Source organism: Saccostrea echinata, unplaced genomic scaffold (genome assembly GCF_033153115.1).
Source record: "Saccostrea echinata isolate AGI-Se365-2 ecotype Australia unplaced genomic scaffold, CSIRO_AGI_Sech_v1 ptg000001l, whole genome shotgun sequence".
Lineage (NCBI taxonomy): Eukaryota > Metazoa > Mollusca > Bivalvia > Ostreida > Ostreidae > Saccostrea > Saccostrea echinata.
Genome location: NW_026889750.1, coordinates 18,037,741 through 18,053,439, shown reverse-complemented (window position 1 = coordinate 18,053,439; position 15,699 = coordinate 18,037,741). Strand labels below are relative to the sequence as shown.

The following is a 15,699-nucleotide window of genomic DNA, read 5'->3' as shown; positions in this document are numbered from 1 at the left end:
CTCCACACTTCATCTCTCCTGGATCTCTCAAAATTATCATTTGTTACATGTGTTGAGTTTGTTTACAATTTCATGGAAAATTTACAATGAACTCTTTTTTGGGACATATTGCCAACTGAGAAACAAACGCATAAACCATTTAAAAAATAATCTCCAAGTGCAGAGCACTCAACACCCTTGTTCTAAAGAAATTCTGTCAATGGAAATGTGAAAAAGATAGTCATTTTCCATACTTTGTATATGGAATGTATTACACAGCACATTTTTATGCATGCTAACAGGAATAGAAAGAATGACAGTGAAACATAATTAACCCTCAGCTCACTCATATCAAATGTTTCTTTAACTCATGATTTTCCAAAGAAATGTATTTTGTAAGTAAAATGCAAACAATTTTATCATAGCTTGAAGTGCAAAATTGGACCAAAATGACATTTCAACTTGATAAATTTCTAAAGCAATAATTTACTCATTGAGTTATCTCTCTTACCAGAGTATCAGCTTGTGGTTATCAGACCTCTGAAAGTTAGTAACAATAAACATTCTTTAGCTTGAATTTAATTTCTGTTTATTTCTTAAAACTTTCATATATTTTTTGGTTTGTTGGATTGGCTGTCTAAAACAGCAATTAATTACAGCATAATGATCAAATTTTGTAAAAAGAATTCAACAAACAAATAATGCTTAAATTGAACATGATTGACTGATGAACGAACACAGCTACATGTATACATGTGCATCATGCATAACCAGTCATTTCATAAATTAAATTGCACAAAAAGAAATCATCCATACAATTTTCTGACATTCAAAATGCAAAAAAAAATAACACAGTTGACATTTAAATCATAAACACTGAGATTGAACTTTATTAAAATAAATTGTATGGCGAAATTGATTATTACGACTTCTAATGGATTTGAACAAAAGCTGTACCCTGTAGATTGAAATATACAGACTTTACTACTTTCAATATTTGTTCATTTGTTAAAAAAAAATAAAATTAACAAGAATCATGCACAAAGAAAGATTTTCAAATAACAGAGTATGAAGAAAAAAAAAAATGATACAATATAATTAAAGAATAATTTGGTTCAATATTGTACAAATAACTACTAAAATAAATTATATAACTGAATATACAAGAGATAATTATCAAATATGCAAGAAACCTGCCAAACTGGCATAATAAAGAGATGACAGAATTTAAAGATCTACATAATGGAACTGACCATGAAAGCAGAGTATAAAAAAGGGGAGAGCAATCTGTCACCAAGTTCTCCCATTTTTTCAAGAGTTCTTGGATCTTGTGAAAATATGAAGTCTCAAACCTGTGTATTCAAATATTCACTGAAGTTTAATGACAAAATATAAAATTTGCATGATCTTGTACAGAGTACCAGTAATTTCAAATAAGTTTAAAAGAGTTCAGAGTGCATATATAGAGTACACATCATGTACCATACAAAACTTCACATATTGCACTAGCCAGAAGGATTTCATTCTCAAAGATCTTGCTATCATCTTTCCTCTTTCCAGTAATAACTTTGCCACATGACTGATGTTCAACTTTTGTATGTAAATGAAACATTCTATCTATCTTATACTCCATGTATTTTAATATGATATAATGATTGCAATTTTCTACCCTTCCATTTAAATGATAAGACTAAGATTCAAGAGTGTTTGAATTTTTATCCCAATTTTTTTCACTATAGTATACTCTATCTTATTTGAATTACATGTAACTTGTCCAATATTTTATAACTTTGCTTCGCCAATCATAAGGTTGTCATTTCCAAATATGTTGTTGGGGTCTATAAAACTCTTGATGGCCCGCATGGATCCTAGTCCCACTTCTCCAACTGTTTTCTTCAACCATTTCTTCCTCAGCTTACCAACTGAAAGAATGCAATGCACTATAAATATCAGAACATTTCAAATAAATGTCGGCCATTTGTTTCCTTTAATGTTACTTGTTAAATCAGAAAATCTAGAGTATACAGTAAAACTCTATTATAAGGAGAGTTACTGGGATTTTGAACTTTCTTTTAAACTGAGAATTTTTATATCCGTATAAGGAACACAGTGAAAAGTCACCTAAGGGATTCATTAAAAAAATCCTTATGACTGAGACTTCTTTTTATAACTGAGTTCTTTATAACCAAATTTTACTGTAATTCAATAGGGAAAAGTGGGATGTAATATCTTTGAGTGGGAAATCAATTTAAAATGTTAACAAAGAAACCTACCACCATGGTGATGGGATATACTTCCTCCATTTGCCAAAATTTCATCTCTTGCCGACCCCTAGGAAAAATACGGATATAATATCAGTATCAATAAATCTAATCAACACTGTAACACAAAATGCACATTATTGTACAATGTACAGGACAAAAACATTACAAAAGTATCTTACCTCTATTTCTTCATACACATGGACTGGGTTCTGAATTCCTCGGTAATTAAAACCAAAGTAAAAATACACACAAGCACCTGCGTCATATGTCTGTGTTACCCTAAAGTTAAAGAAAACTTATAAATCCTGACATTAATAGTCAAATCTAAACATAGACAATTCTTTTCATCAATAAAAGCATAACAATTGAGATAAACTATGCTTGGCAAACAAGAGCAGTATTTCCTGTTCCTGCTTTGCAATAACATGCTTTCCTGCAAGACTTTATTTCACTGAATATAAAAGTTCCCAGTCTCACTAACCTGCAGGTGATGTAGGGAGGAAACTGAATGCCTTTCTCTTTACACTCTCTGTGTAACCTGTCTTTGACATTTTGGCACAAGTCTAAACACCTGAAAGAAAGACAATGCTACAAAACATTTAGAACTCTCACAGTGCCAAGTTTCCAAATTGAATGGGCTTAAATGAAGCCATGGACTATGGATCCATATTATCTGAGCATGGTAGATACATATGTCATAAGCATTACTTTCATGATAAAAGAGTGTATTTAAAAATGAAAGTACATCACAATTAAATAAACAAGAGGCCCATGGGCCACATCACTCACCTGAGCACATTGGCTAGGAAAAAAAAAAGCAAATATCAGTACAGTATTGAAAAGTTTACAGGGGGGGGGGGGGATGTTGAATTTTAAACTACCTGATGATGCTTTCATATCAATATAACAAATGGCTTTGTTGTTCTTGAGCAGCAGATTTTTTTCCCATATATTCATTTGTAAAAATTTGATCCCCCATTGTGGCCCCACCCTACCCCCGGGGGCCCTCATTTGAACAAATTTCATTCTACACTACCCAAAGATGCCTCCATATCAATTTGACTAATCATGGCTTTTCTGTTCTTGAGAAAAAGACTTTTTCCTATATATTCCTCTGTAAACTTTGATCATCCATTGTGGCCCCAACCTATCCCCGGGGTAATGATTTGAACAAACTTGAATCTTCACTATCTGAGGATGCTTCCATATAATTATGACCAATCATGGCTTTACTGTTTTTAAGAAGATTTTAGAGATATTTTCCTATATATTTCTATGTAAAACTTTGATCCCTCATTGTGGCCCCACCCTACCCCTGGGGGTTATGATTTGAACAAATTTGAATCTTCACTACCTGAGGATGCTTCCATATAAATATGACCAATCATGGCTTTACTGTTTTTAAGAAGAAGATTTTAAGAGATATTTTCCTATATATTTCTATGAAAAACTTTGATCCCTCATTGTGGCCCCACCCTACCCCCGGGGGTCATGATTTGAACAAACTTGAATCTTCACTACCTGAGGATGCTTCCATATAAATATGACCAATCATGGCTTTGCTGTTCTTAAGAAGAGATTTTGAAAGATATTTTCCTATATATTTCTATGTAAAACTTTGATCCCCCATTGTGGCCCCACCCTACCCCCAGGGGTCATGATTTGAACAAGCTTGAATCTACACTACCTGAGGATGCTTCCATATAAATATGACCAATCATGGCTTTCCTGTTCTTAAGAAGAAGATTTTGAAAGATATTTTCCTATATATTTCTATGTAAAACTTGGATCCCCCATTGTGGCCCCACACTACCCCGGGGGTCATGATTTGAACAAACTTGAATCTACACTACCTGAGGATGCTTCCATATAAATATGACCAATCATGGCTTTGCTGTTCTTAAGAAGAAGATTTTTAAAGATATTTTCCTATATACACTAGACAAAATTGCTAACGCACCACCTAAATAAATTAACATTTTTCTTTTCAAAACTTGTTTATGGTGTTTTTGAGATATAATTATGTTACTTTGATAAAAAATGAGACATTTAAGTGCTTTAACTGATAATAAACAACAATGTTTACTGAAGCGTAACCACTTCATAGAAAAAAATAAAATGATATCCATACTTTTTTGGTGGAATAATTTTCTAATGTTTTCTTTGTGATTGTGTTCTTCATGTTTGTACTAATTAAAAACTCAATAAAAAGTTACACCGTATGTGGCGTTTGACTCTAGAAGAGCGTGCTAAGGCAGCCAGTATGGTTTCTGCAGGGGGTTCCTTTGAAGAAATTTGTGAAAAATTAAAAGAATTAAATGATTATGAATTCCTCTGGTGAAAAACTGTTGAATATGAATTAACGATCATAAAAATGTTTACAATAGATATTGACGGCATTAAGTGAGCACCACACAATAATTTCAAGATTGTTCCACAAAATTGGGGCAACCGGAAAGTTGGGTTGATTTGGTAGAGACACCAAGGCACTGGATGACTACTAAGCGATATGGTAGTCAATCAGGGTATATCATTTGATTTTTAAGTGGGAGTCTGCTCCAGTCGCAACGTCACGGACCACCATCGGTAATCACCAACTTCATATCTTGGCAAAAAAGGTGCGCGGTGCACGTCGGGAAATTGGTTTTTGGACAAGAGAGTCCTTTAAGGGTCTTGACATGACACCAAGACATTTGTCAATCCAACTGTTTTGGAAAAGATGGCATATTTTATATACTAGTACCAATCAGGAAAATTATCAACTCACAAATAAGAATAACAAGTGGTGCGTTAGCAATTTTGTCTAGTGTATATCTATGTAAAACTTTGATCCCCCATTGTGGCCCCACCCTACCCCCAGGGGTCATGATTTGAACAAGCTTGAATCTACACTACCTGAGGATGCTTCCATATAAATATGACCAATCATGGCTTTCCTGTTCTTAAGAAGAAGATTTTGAAAGATATTTTCCTATATATTTCTATGTAAAACTTGGATCCCCCATTGTGGCTCCACCCTACCCCCGGGGGTCATGATTTGAACAAACTTGAATCTACACTACCTGAGGATGCTTCCATATAAATATGACCAATCTTGGCTTTACGTTTCTTAAGAAGAAGATTTTTAAAGATATTTTCCTATATATTTCTATGTAAAACTTGGATCCCCCATTGTGGCCCAACCCTACCCCCGGGGGTCATGATTTGAACAAATTTGAATCTACACTACCTGAGGATGCTTCCATAAAAATATGACCAATCATGGCTTTGCTGTTCTTAAGAAGAAGATTTTGAAAGATATTTTCCTATATATTTCTATGTAAAACTTTGATCCCTCATTGTGGCCCCACTCTACCTCCTGGGGTCATGATTTGAACAAACTTGAATCTACACTACCTGAGGATGCTTCCATATAAATATGACCAATCTTGGCTTTACTGTTCTTAAGAAGAAGATTTTGAAAGATATTTTCCTATATATTTCTTTGTAAAACTTGGATCCCCCATTGTGGCCCCACCCTACCCCCGGGGGTCATGATTTAAACAAACTTGAATCTATACTACCTGAGGATGTTTCCACATAAGTTTCATCTTTCCTGGCCATGTGGTTCTTGAGAAGAAGATTTTTAAATGATGCCATTATTTTTTCACTAATTCCTAATTATCTCCCCTTGAAAGAGGGCGTGGCCCTTCATTTGAACAAACTTGAATCCCCTTTACCCAAGGATGCTTTGTGGCAAGTTTGGTTGAATTTGGCCCAGTGGTTCTTGAGAAGAAGATGAAAATGTAAAAAGTTTACGACAACGACAACGCCAACAACGATGACGACGACAGACAACGGACAAATTTTGATCAGAAAAGCTCACTTGAGCCTTTGGCTCAGGTGAGCTAAAAATGAAAGTGCTGCAGCCAAATACTTACCTATCCCAAGGCACAGAAGTTTCAAATGATTCTGCTACTATGTAGTACTCAAATCCCAAATCCTAAAAGTAAGAGATTGACTGCATTAATACTCAGAAGAAAGGTCAAGATTAAAATTATACTGACAGCAACTTGTCTTCTATCTTAACTACTGAATGTACTTGAAAATCACAGATTCATGAAGATCAACAGAGCAGGGATAAGGTAATTTAAATAGCTCTGAAAAAGGTTCTTACCCTTAAATAAGCAATAACAAAAGTTAACATATATCCTCTCTCCCCATTGTCAGCACCTGCTGGCAAACCCCTGAAACATAGGTAATCAAAGATTACGAAGCTCACCTCGACGAAGGTTATCTATAAGTAAGGCAAATCTCACATCATATTTTTTCTAGTTAGTGTACACCCCAAGATCAATATCTATACAAGTTTGGTTTAAGAAGGACTTATAATTACTTGGAAATAGACCTGCTCAAAAAACTTTAACCTGGTCACTCATCTGGAAAATCTAGGTCAGATTCAGCATCCGAAGCAAGTGTGTAGTGTTCATCCCTAGATGCATCATCCATGCAAGTTTGGTCCAGGTAGGGCGTATAGTTACTTGGGAATGGACCTGCTCCAAAAACTTTAACCTGGTCACTCATCTGGAAAATCTAGGTCAGATCCAGCATCCGAAGCAAGTGTGGTAGTGTCCATCCCTATATGCATCATCCATGCAAGTTTGGTTCAGGTAGGGCTTATAGTTACTTGGGAAAGGATCTGCTCCAAAAACTTTAACCTGGTCACTCATCTGGAAAATCTAGGTCAGATTCAGCATCCGAAGCAAGTGTGGTAGTGTCCATCCCTAGATGCATCATCATTGCAAGTTTGGTTCAGGTAGGGCGTATAGTTACTTGGGAATGGACCTGCTCCAAAAACTTTAACCTGGTCACTCATCTGGAAAATCTAGGTTAGATTCAGCATCTGAAGCAAGTGTGGTAGTGTCCATCCCTAGATGCATCATCCATGCAAGTTTGGTCCAGGTAGGGCTTATAGTTACTTGGGAATGGACCTGCTCCAAAAACTTTAACCTGGTCACTCATCTGGAAAAATCTAGGTCAGATTCAGCATCCGAAGCAAGTGTGGTAGTGTCCATCCCTATATGCATCATCCATGCAAGTTTGGTTCAGGTAGGGCGTATAGTTACTTGGGAATGGATCTGCTCCAAAAACTTTAACCTGGTCACTCATCTGGAAAATCTAGGTCAGATTCAGCATCCGAAGCAAGTGTGGTAGTGTCCATCCCTAGATGCATCATCCATGCAAATTTGGTTCAGGTAGGGCGTATAGTTCCTTGGGAATGGACCTGCTCCAAAAACTTTAACCTGGTCACTCATCTGGAAAATCTAGGTCAGATCCAGCATCCGAAGCAAGTGTGGTAGTGTCCATCCCTAGATGCATCATCCATACAAGTTTGGTTCAGGTGGGGCGTATAGTTCCTTGGGAATGGACCTGCTCCAAAAACTTTAACCTGGTCACTCATCTGGAAAATCTAGGTCAGATCCAGCATCCGAAGCAAGTGTGGCAGTGTCCATTCTAGATGCATCATCCATGCAAGTTTGGTCCAGGTAGGGCTTATAGTAACTTGGGAATGGGACTTGCTCCTAAAACTTTAACCGGGACGCCGACGCTAACGCCGACGCCGACGCCAACGCCGGGGGTATAGCATAAGCTCATCTCGACTTCGTCGAGGTGAGCTAAAAATGTTAGTGGTTATGACAAGTTATATACAAATATTATTTCAATGAATAAATCATGACGAAATACTATTTTTTTTCAAAATATAAGAACTTTAAAAGTCCTTTAAACTGACAAATCAAGAATGTAAGATTTCAGGTCATGTTATATGTATATTCTCCCATACCCAAACTGAGCAGCAATCTCATACACTCTCTTCTCTTGTGCTGCCACTTCCTGTTAAAAAGAAAGATGGGAGAAATGAATTTTATAAAGCACGCTTGACATTACATGTACTGCAAATTAAAATTTTGTTTTAAAAAATCTGTTGCATTATATAAGATAAAGAATACCGAGTTCCTAGACATCGTATATATATATTTTTGAAGTACAAACCTGTTTAGTCCCCTCAAACAAGAGAGTAGCTACAGCCATCTTGGACGTATCAAAACCTTTAAGTTTTGTGATGTAAAACTTTTTAATGCCTTCAACAAAGCTATTTAATAAGGATTTTGACTCAGGTTTCAAAGCATGACCTAAAAAACACCAAAACAAACACTGATACTACCACCCAACATCACTAAAATAAAGCTCCTTACAATTATACCAGCAGATCACATTTATTAGCAAAAACCAAATTAAGACAAAATAATGTTTGACTCTTGTAAGAACATTCTTCTGAAAATTTTCTCACCAAATTGGAATTGTTGATTGTCCATTAGTCGTATTGAGGCTGGAGCACACCTTTGCCTTGCTATCTCCCTAAGACAGTTGACACCATTAACAAAATCTGGGAAAACTATGGAGCCATACTTTCTGCATGGAGGAAGAGGGCGAATCTTCAATGTCACCTCAGTTACCACACCCAGTGTTCCTAAATGGGAAAAAGAGATACATCTCAGATAAAATTCTTCTACATACTTTTACCTATTGACTATAAGAGCTTTTTAACTTATTTACATCCCCTTGCAATGAAGCAGGGGGGGATATATAATTGTGTGTGTGGATGAGTTGGTGCATAATATTAGTTATCCAGGTCCAATCAAGGGTATACGGGGATTTACCCCAGCTTTTATTCCATACACTCTGGGGCCGATTTACCCCGGGTTTTATTCCATACATCCTGAGGCCGAAGGGTGTATGGAATACAACCCGGGGTAAATCCCCGTACACCCTTCATTGGACCTGGATAACAAATTTATTTCCTATGTACCCAAATAAATTCTTTGTAAACAAGTCCAATCAACTGTGTTTCAAGCTATTGATAAGATTTACTACAATGCATCGTGACGTCATGTTATTTGCTTTTTATCATAGAGAAACTATGCATTGTGAAGTCACATTTTTTACCCCCGGCTCAAGTCGGGTGTACGGAAATTTACACCTGACTTTGTAACCAATCAAAGCTCATGTTACAAGCTATATAGGAAATAATGGAAGTTACCCAGGTAATAATTAATAATTTAAATGTCGGGATCGATGTGCTCTTTTGTGAGGGGATGCTCCGCTTTGTGGTGCCCACATTTTGGTACAATATTTCTCAAGCTTGCATGATTAACATTAGCTGGAGATTGTTGCACAAAATGTAGACTCTATGCCTTTAACAATTCTATACAAGATTGTAAAATCCAGACTAATGAGGTTCTACTGTATTTTCAGATTTTACAGTACAATCAGAGTTACTTACCCTCTGATCCCATGATAAAGTGATGTATGTCTAATCCTGAAGACATGCGTGGGACTTGACAACTCTTCTCCATCACACCCCTCGGGGTCACAAACTTTATGTGCACCACCTGTAATAAAACTTACCATCAATACTGATATGATACATAAAAGATAATAGGTCTAGCACAGTGATGGAACCAATTATTTTTGCAACACCAATGCAACACCACATGCACTTGCTAGAGTCCAGACTTGTAAAGAAGTAGTTGTGCATAGTAAAACTTGCTTGTAGCAAACATGCTTTTTATGAATTCATGTTTACAGCACAGTGATATTCATTCCCCATAGTTCAAAAATGTATTTTAAAAATGATGGATAAAACAAATTACATTAATGACGAATCATAACTGTTTGTCCCCGGCATTCAGCTATAAGTGTATCTTACTGTACATATTATGCTGATCAATTCTATTTGAAATGAAAGTTATCGGGGCATAGTTTGCATTCATTACTGTATTCCTTTCTATCAATACTTTAAAGAAATTTGACCTTTTTCTTTAATAGTTACCAGATCTTCAATATTGCCATAAATGTTTTTCTTCATTCCTGATGCTCTAGTGGCCACCCAGCCACCAAGGGAGCTGAACTCCATTGAGTCTGGTTCATGTCCAGTGCAGAAACCCTTCTGAGCCAACTGAAAAGAAAATACATGTACTATTAGAGTGACATCATTTTAAAAATACATTTGTAAGTGACCAAAATAAGGTTAAAGGAAGACATACTAATGAATTCTCACTTTGATCAACTTAGCCTTTTGCCCTCTGTGTGTAATAATTCATATAAACTTATCAAAAAAAAAATCATTTACTGTAGAACTGTAGCTGGCTTAAATATTTAACATACTTTACTGAAGATCTTTCATCTAAGCTTACCCTTCTCTCAAGATCCTGGCCAATTATCCCTGCCTCACAGTGGGCTGTCAGATTTTTCTCATCAATCCACAGGATTTTGTTCTAGAATTAAGTAAAATTCCTCCAAGTAAGTCTACATTCAAATATTGTCCATTATATCTGCTGTGTGACAGAGCATGACTAAATGACTGGTGACATTATAAAGCTAAAGCTATGGTTACCATTTGTGATGTGTCAAGGGAGACAATCATTCTTCTTTCCTCGGCTGGACACTCCAAAGCACCTGACACACTTGTTCCTCCTGTCAATAAAAATAAAAACACAAATCAATAAATACTTAAGGGTTGCATACCTTGATGTAAGATAGCCTGTTGCTATGTTAAAAGAGAGGTTTAATCAAAGTGAATCAAAATGATACGACTTTTTGAAAAGTAAACTCATTTGAATTCAACAGAGAAAGAATCTATTGGGAAAAAAAAATTCATATTCTTGTGTTTCTTACCTCCAAATGGAATAATGACTACATTGTGTTTACAACATAAAGCTGTGATCTTTACAACATCGTCATGGCACTCTGAGAAAACAAAAACAAAAACATTTCAATGAACATTTCTATCCACATGAGTAACAATGAACTACTTAAGACAGACTTTTTCCTGTGTGGGATTAATTTATGCTATGTGGTCACAAATTATAAACCAAAGTTAATTTCAGCATACTTAAATTTCATTTAAGACATACAATGGCAATCCAATTAATCCATGTAATTTGCTACCCGCAGATAGAACAAAAATTGTGATTCTGTGGAATTATGACCACATGGAAAAAAAGTATGTTTACAGTTTCTTGCTATGATGCATATAGTTACAACAGTATGAATAGTCTTTGATTATAATCAACTGATTGTTACTTTTCTGATTTATAATATTAGACTGACCACAAATAAAAAACAAAAACAAACAAATTAGCAACATAAAATGTTAAATTGTATGAAGACAATCTGAAACTTACGAGGCCAAACTACTAGATCAGGGATTCGGTCAAACATTCCCTCTCTCAAGACAAAAATTTCATGTAATGTGTGTCCTAAAATTAATAAGTAAAAGTAAATTCATACCAAGCATTCAAATACAGAAATTATTCTTAGATTGGACCAATTTAATTGTATATTGACTTATATTGTACATTGACTTTTTGAATCCTCTATTTAAATTAACTTTCTTATTAAAGTACAACAGATGTCTGATACATTTTTTACATAGACAACAAGTGTACCGTGAGCACGAAAAAGTCGGTCCTGACAATCATCAGTGAAAGGAATGCTGGTTCTTCTAAGATCTGAGATAAATTCTTCATTTCTTGTCGGTGCATTTATATCCTTGGCTGTCAATGGCGGCTATACGAATATAACAAGAGGCCCATGGGCCACATCGCTCACCTGAGCACATTGGCTAGACACAAATCAGTTCAGTATTGAAAAGATTACCGGGGGTTGGGGGGGTTGAATTTTAAACTACCTGATGATGCTTCCATGTCAATATAACAAATGGCTTTGTTGTACTTGAGAAGATTTTAAAATTTTTTTCCCATATATTTCTTTGTAAAATTTTGATCCCCCATTACGGCTCCTCCCTATCCCAGAGGTCATCATTTGAACAAACTTGAATCTACACTACCGGAGGATGCTTCCATATCAATATGACTAAACATAGCTTTTCTGTTCTTGAGAAGAAATATTTTTTCTATGTGTTCTTACATAAAACTTTCGATCCCCATTGGGCCCCACCCTACCCCTGGGGGTTATCATTTGAAAAAAAAAATTGAATTTACACTACCTGAGGATGCTTCCATATCAAAATGACTAAACATGATTTTCATTTCTTGAGAAGAAGATATTTTCCAATATGTTCCTATGTAAAAAATTTTTGATCGCCCATTGTGGCCCATCCCTATCCCCGGGGTCATCATTTTAACAAACTTGAATCTACACTACCTGAGGATGCTTCCATATAAATATGACCAATTAGGGCTTTGCTGTTCTTGAGAAGAAGATACCTTCCTATATATTTTTATTTCAGGCATTGATCCTCCATTGTGGCCCCGCCCTACCCCCGGGGATCATGATTTGAACAAATTTAAATCTACACTACCTGAAGATACTTCCACATAAATATGATCAATCAGGGCTTTGCTGTACCTGAGAAGAAGATTTTTAAAGATTTTTCCTTCATATTTCTATGTAAAACTTTGATCCTCCATTGTGGCCCTGCCCTACCCCCGGGGGTCATGATTTGAACAAACTTGAATCTACACTACCTGAGGATGCTTCCATATAAATATGACCGATTAGGGCTTTGCTGTTCTTGAGAAGAAGATTTTTAAAGATTTTTCCTATATATTTCTATGTAAAACTTTGATCCTCCATTGTGGCCCCGCCCTACCCCCGGGGGTCATGATTTGAACAAACTTGAATCTACACTACCTGAGGATGCTTCCATATAAATATGACTTATCATGGCTTTGCTGTTCTTCTTCAGAAGATTTTTAAAGGTTTTTCCTATATATTTCTATGTAAAACTTTGATCCTCCATTGTGGTCCCGCCCTACCCCCGGGGGTCATGATTTGAACAAACTTGAATCTCCACTATCTAAGGAATGCTTCCATATAAATATGACTTATCATGGCTTTGCTGTTCTTGAGAAGAAGATTTTTAAAGGTTTTTCCTATATATATTTCTATGTAAAACTTTGATCCTCCATTGTGGCCCCGCCCTACCCCCGGGGGTCATGATTTGAACAAATTTAAATCTACACTACCTGAGGATGCTTCCACATGAGTTTCAATTTCCCTGGCTTTGTGGTTATTGAGAAGAAAATTTTTAAAGGATACTATTAATTTTTCACTAATTCTTTATTATCTCCCCTTGAAAGAGGGCATGGCCCTTCATTTGAACAAACTTGAATCCCCTTCACCCAAGGATACTTTGTGGCAAGTTTGGTTGAAATTGGCCCAGTGGTTCTTGAGAAGAGGTTGAAAATGTGAAAAGTTTACAGACGGACGGACAGACAGACAGACGGACAGACAGCTAGACGGACAGACGGACTACAGACAAAATGTGATCAGAAAAGCTCACTTGAGCCTTTGGCTCAGGTGAGCTAAAAAGTGATTACAGATTTAGATTTGCTAGATCATCAACACATACTTTCATGATTATGAATACAAGAATGTACGACCTCACAATGACAGGGGGTCCTGTGTCAACTCATTACAAGATACTGAATGAAGTTTGTCAGGGGTCCCACAGCAATGAGTTAACACAGGACCCCTGATGTTCTGAAGATGAAGAATGTATGGTCCATGATAGTTCAGAGATTACATAACACCATGTACCCTTTAAAATGGCGTCATTTCAAATTTTAAATTTTCTAACTTCCATTTTCACTGCTAATTGTATTTTTACCTGAGCTGGTGTCTTGTGATCTAGACTAATGCCTACAGTTGCCATCATCCATTCTCGGAGAAGTGGCATCACCTGTCCACTCAAACGATACCTGTAGATCACCCACAAAAATAAAAAAGTGTTTGGCATGAATTAACAAAATGAATCTCACAGTATTGAAGCTAAGTCTGCCTTCTTAAAATTTACTTTTGAAAACTGATAGCTTTTATTTTACCGATCTCCTGAAAATTCCACTTGTCCATCCTTGTTGAGAAAAAATTTGGAATCACTGTAACCCCAACCATTCCACTTTAACAGCTCCTGCCTATTATATAAAATATGGTAGTAACATAATGAACATTGTCCATGAAGCAGTTCTGGATATTTTAACCAACAGGGCCACAAATGACATATATAAAATGGCCTTTTGTTCGAGATCCAATGTCAAGATCACGTAAAAATCACACCCTTTTAAGCCTCTGTTATTGCTATTAAAATTCTAAAGATCTGCATAACCTGGTTTATCATATAGGGATTTTTTTTTCTTTTCTTTTTTTTTTTTTTAATTTACACCTTCATATTTAAGACTAGAACGAATTATAACTGTATAATGCATGAGAGTAAACAGATGCATTTATAACAATAACTCCGATCGAGTTTATAGGCAGATGTATACCCATGATAGTCTAGTTAATGTACGTCACCAAAGAAGATAGCGTTACAACAAGAGCCCCTGTAGATTTGGGCAGGATATGAAAAGATTTCGTAAGCAAGGACTCGCACTTACCGGCGCTTCGGTATAGTGGGCGTTTCCGCCTTCATCGGCACCCTTCCGTTCACATTTCGACCCTCTATGTCGAGTGTTCTATTGCTCTTTGGTTCATTTCCTTTCTTTGGACCACTTTCACCAGTTTTTGACATCTTTGGCACGTTGGTTGGTTATCAACGATAACGCCACTAAGGTCAAAGGTTATATAGATTTCCTGATTCCCGATCCCGATCATATCATGAATTTTTCAATCGGCAATCTACGCTCCATACGAGTGATAAATTTTTAGCTTGCCTGGTTATTCTACATTGCCATAGATATGTACATTTATTGACATTATAAAAACATGCATATAAACCTCTATTTTATTTTTTATTTTTATTTATATAGTAAAAATAATCTTATAAATTACTTTGGAGCCCCCCCCCCCCCCGGAGGAAACACGATTCCTCAATCGTTATATATAGTTGATATATAGGAAGAATTATATAAATGAAAGGAAGTAGCTTGTTCATGGGATATGACTGTATCCATCTCCCCTCCAGGAAACAGTTTCGGGGAGGGGGTATAGATAGAACGTTCTATAGTTAAAATGATATTGTCCTACGGACCCGGTTTAAGGTGAGGGCTTGTCCCGAGACACAGTTAGATTATTCTAACTAGGAGGGGGTGGGGGTGTCAAAGAATTTTTATAGTTTGATTTTGAAAAAAAAGCTAGTAGTGACACCATCACTCCCTCTTCCCCTCTAGGAAAATACCCCAGATCCGCTCTTGTTTCTTCCTTGTGATTATGATTAAGACTATTCTATTAACGATGTCCTCTCTATCTCTCTCTGTTTTTATCGTGTCAGTTTATGGCCTTCTGTATTCCCCCTCCTCGCACCGAAAAGGTTGGTATATATAAATAGAAAGTACAAAATGATAAATGATAACCAAACGGGTTAATTTAAATTGGCATTTTGAGAAAAACAATGACATCTATCAAGAGTAACATTTTTGCACATTTTGGCAAGGGCCATATTTAGGAGAGGAAA

At 36.2% G+C, this 15,699-nt stretch overlaps 2 protein-coding genes across 2 annotated transcripts in view; both read right to left on the bottom strand.

Annotated features, from left to right (window-relative positions):
• LOC133186494 (probable acyl-CoA dehydrogenase 6) overlaps positions 1-15,699 on the bottom strand; it is a 95,961-nt gene that overhangs the window by 67,751 nt on the left and 12,511 nt on the right. The window lies entirely within an intron of this gene.
• LOC133186419 (alkyldihydroxyacetonephosphate synthase, peroxisomal-like) lies at positions 552-14,867 on the bottom strand. The gene is made up of 19 exons (XM_061321674.1): positions 14,684-14,867; positions 14,132-14,221; positions 13,918-14,008; positions 11,732-11,852; positions 11,468-11,542; positions 10,959-11,030; positions 10,678-10,757; positions 10,478-10,558; positions 10,114-10,239; positions 9,565-9,673; positions 8,572-8,751; positions 8,274-8,413; positions 8,065-8,114; positions 6,400-6,469; positions 6,164-6,225; positions 2,725-2,814; positions 2,423-2,522; positions 2,253-2,310; positions 552-1,901 (listed from the first exon to the last, which is right to left on the bottom strand). The coding sequence occupies exons 1-19, from the start codon at positions 14,815-14,817 to the stop codon at positions 1,762-1,764; spliced, it is 1,869 nt and encodes a 622-aa protein (XP_061177658.1). The 5' UTR covers positions 14,818-14,867; the 3' UTR covers positions 552-1,761.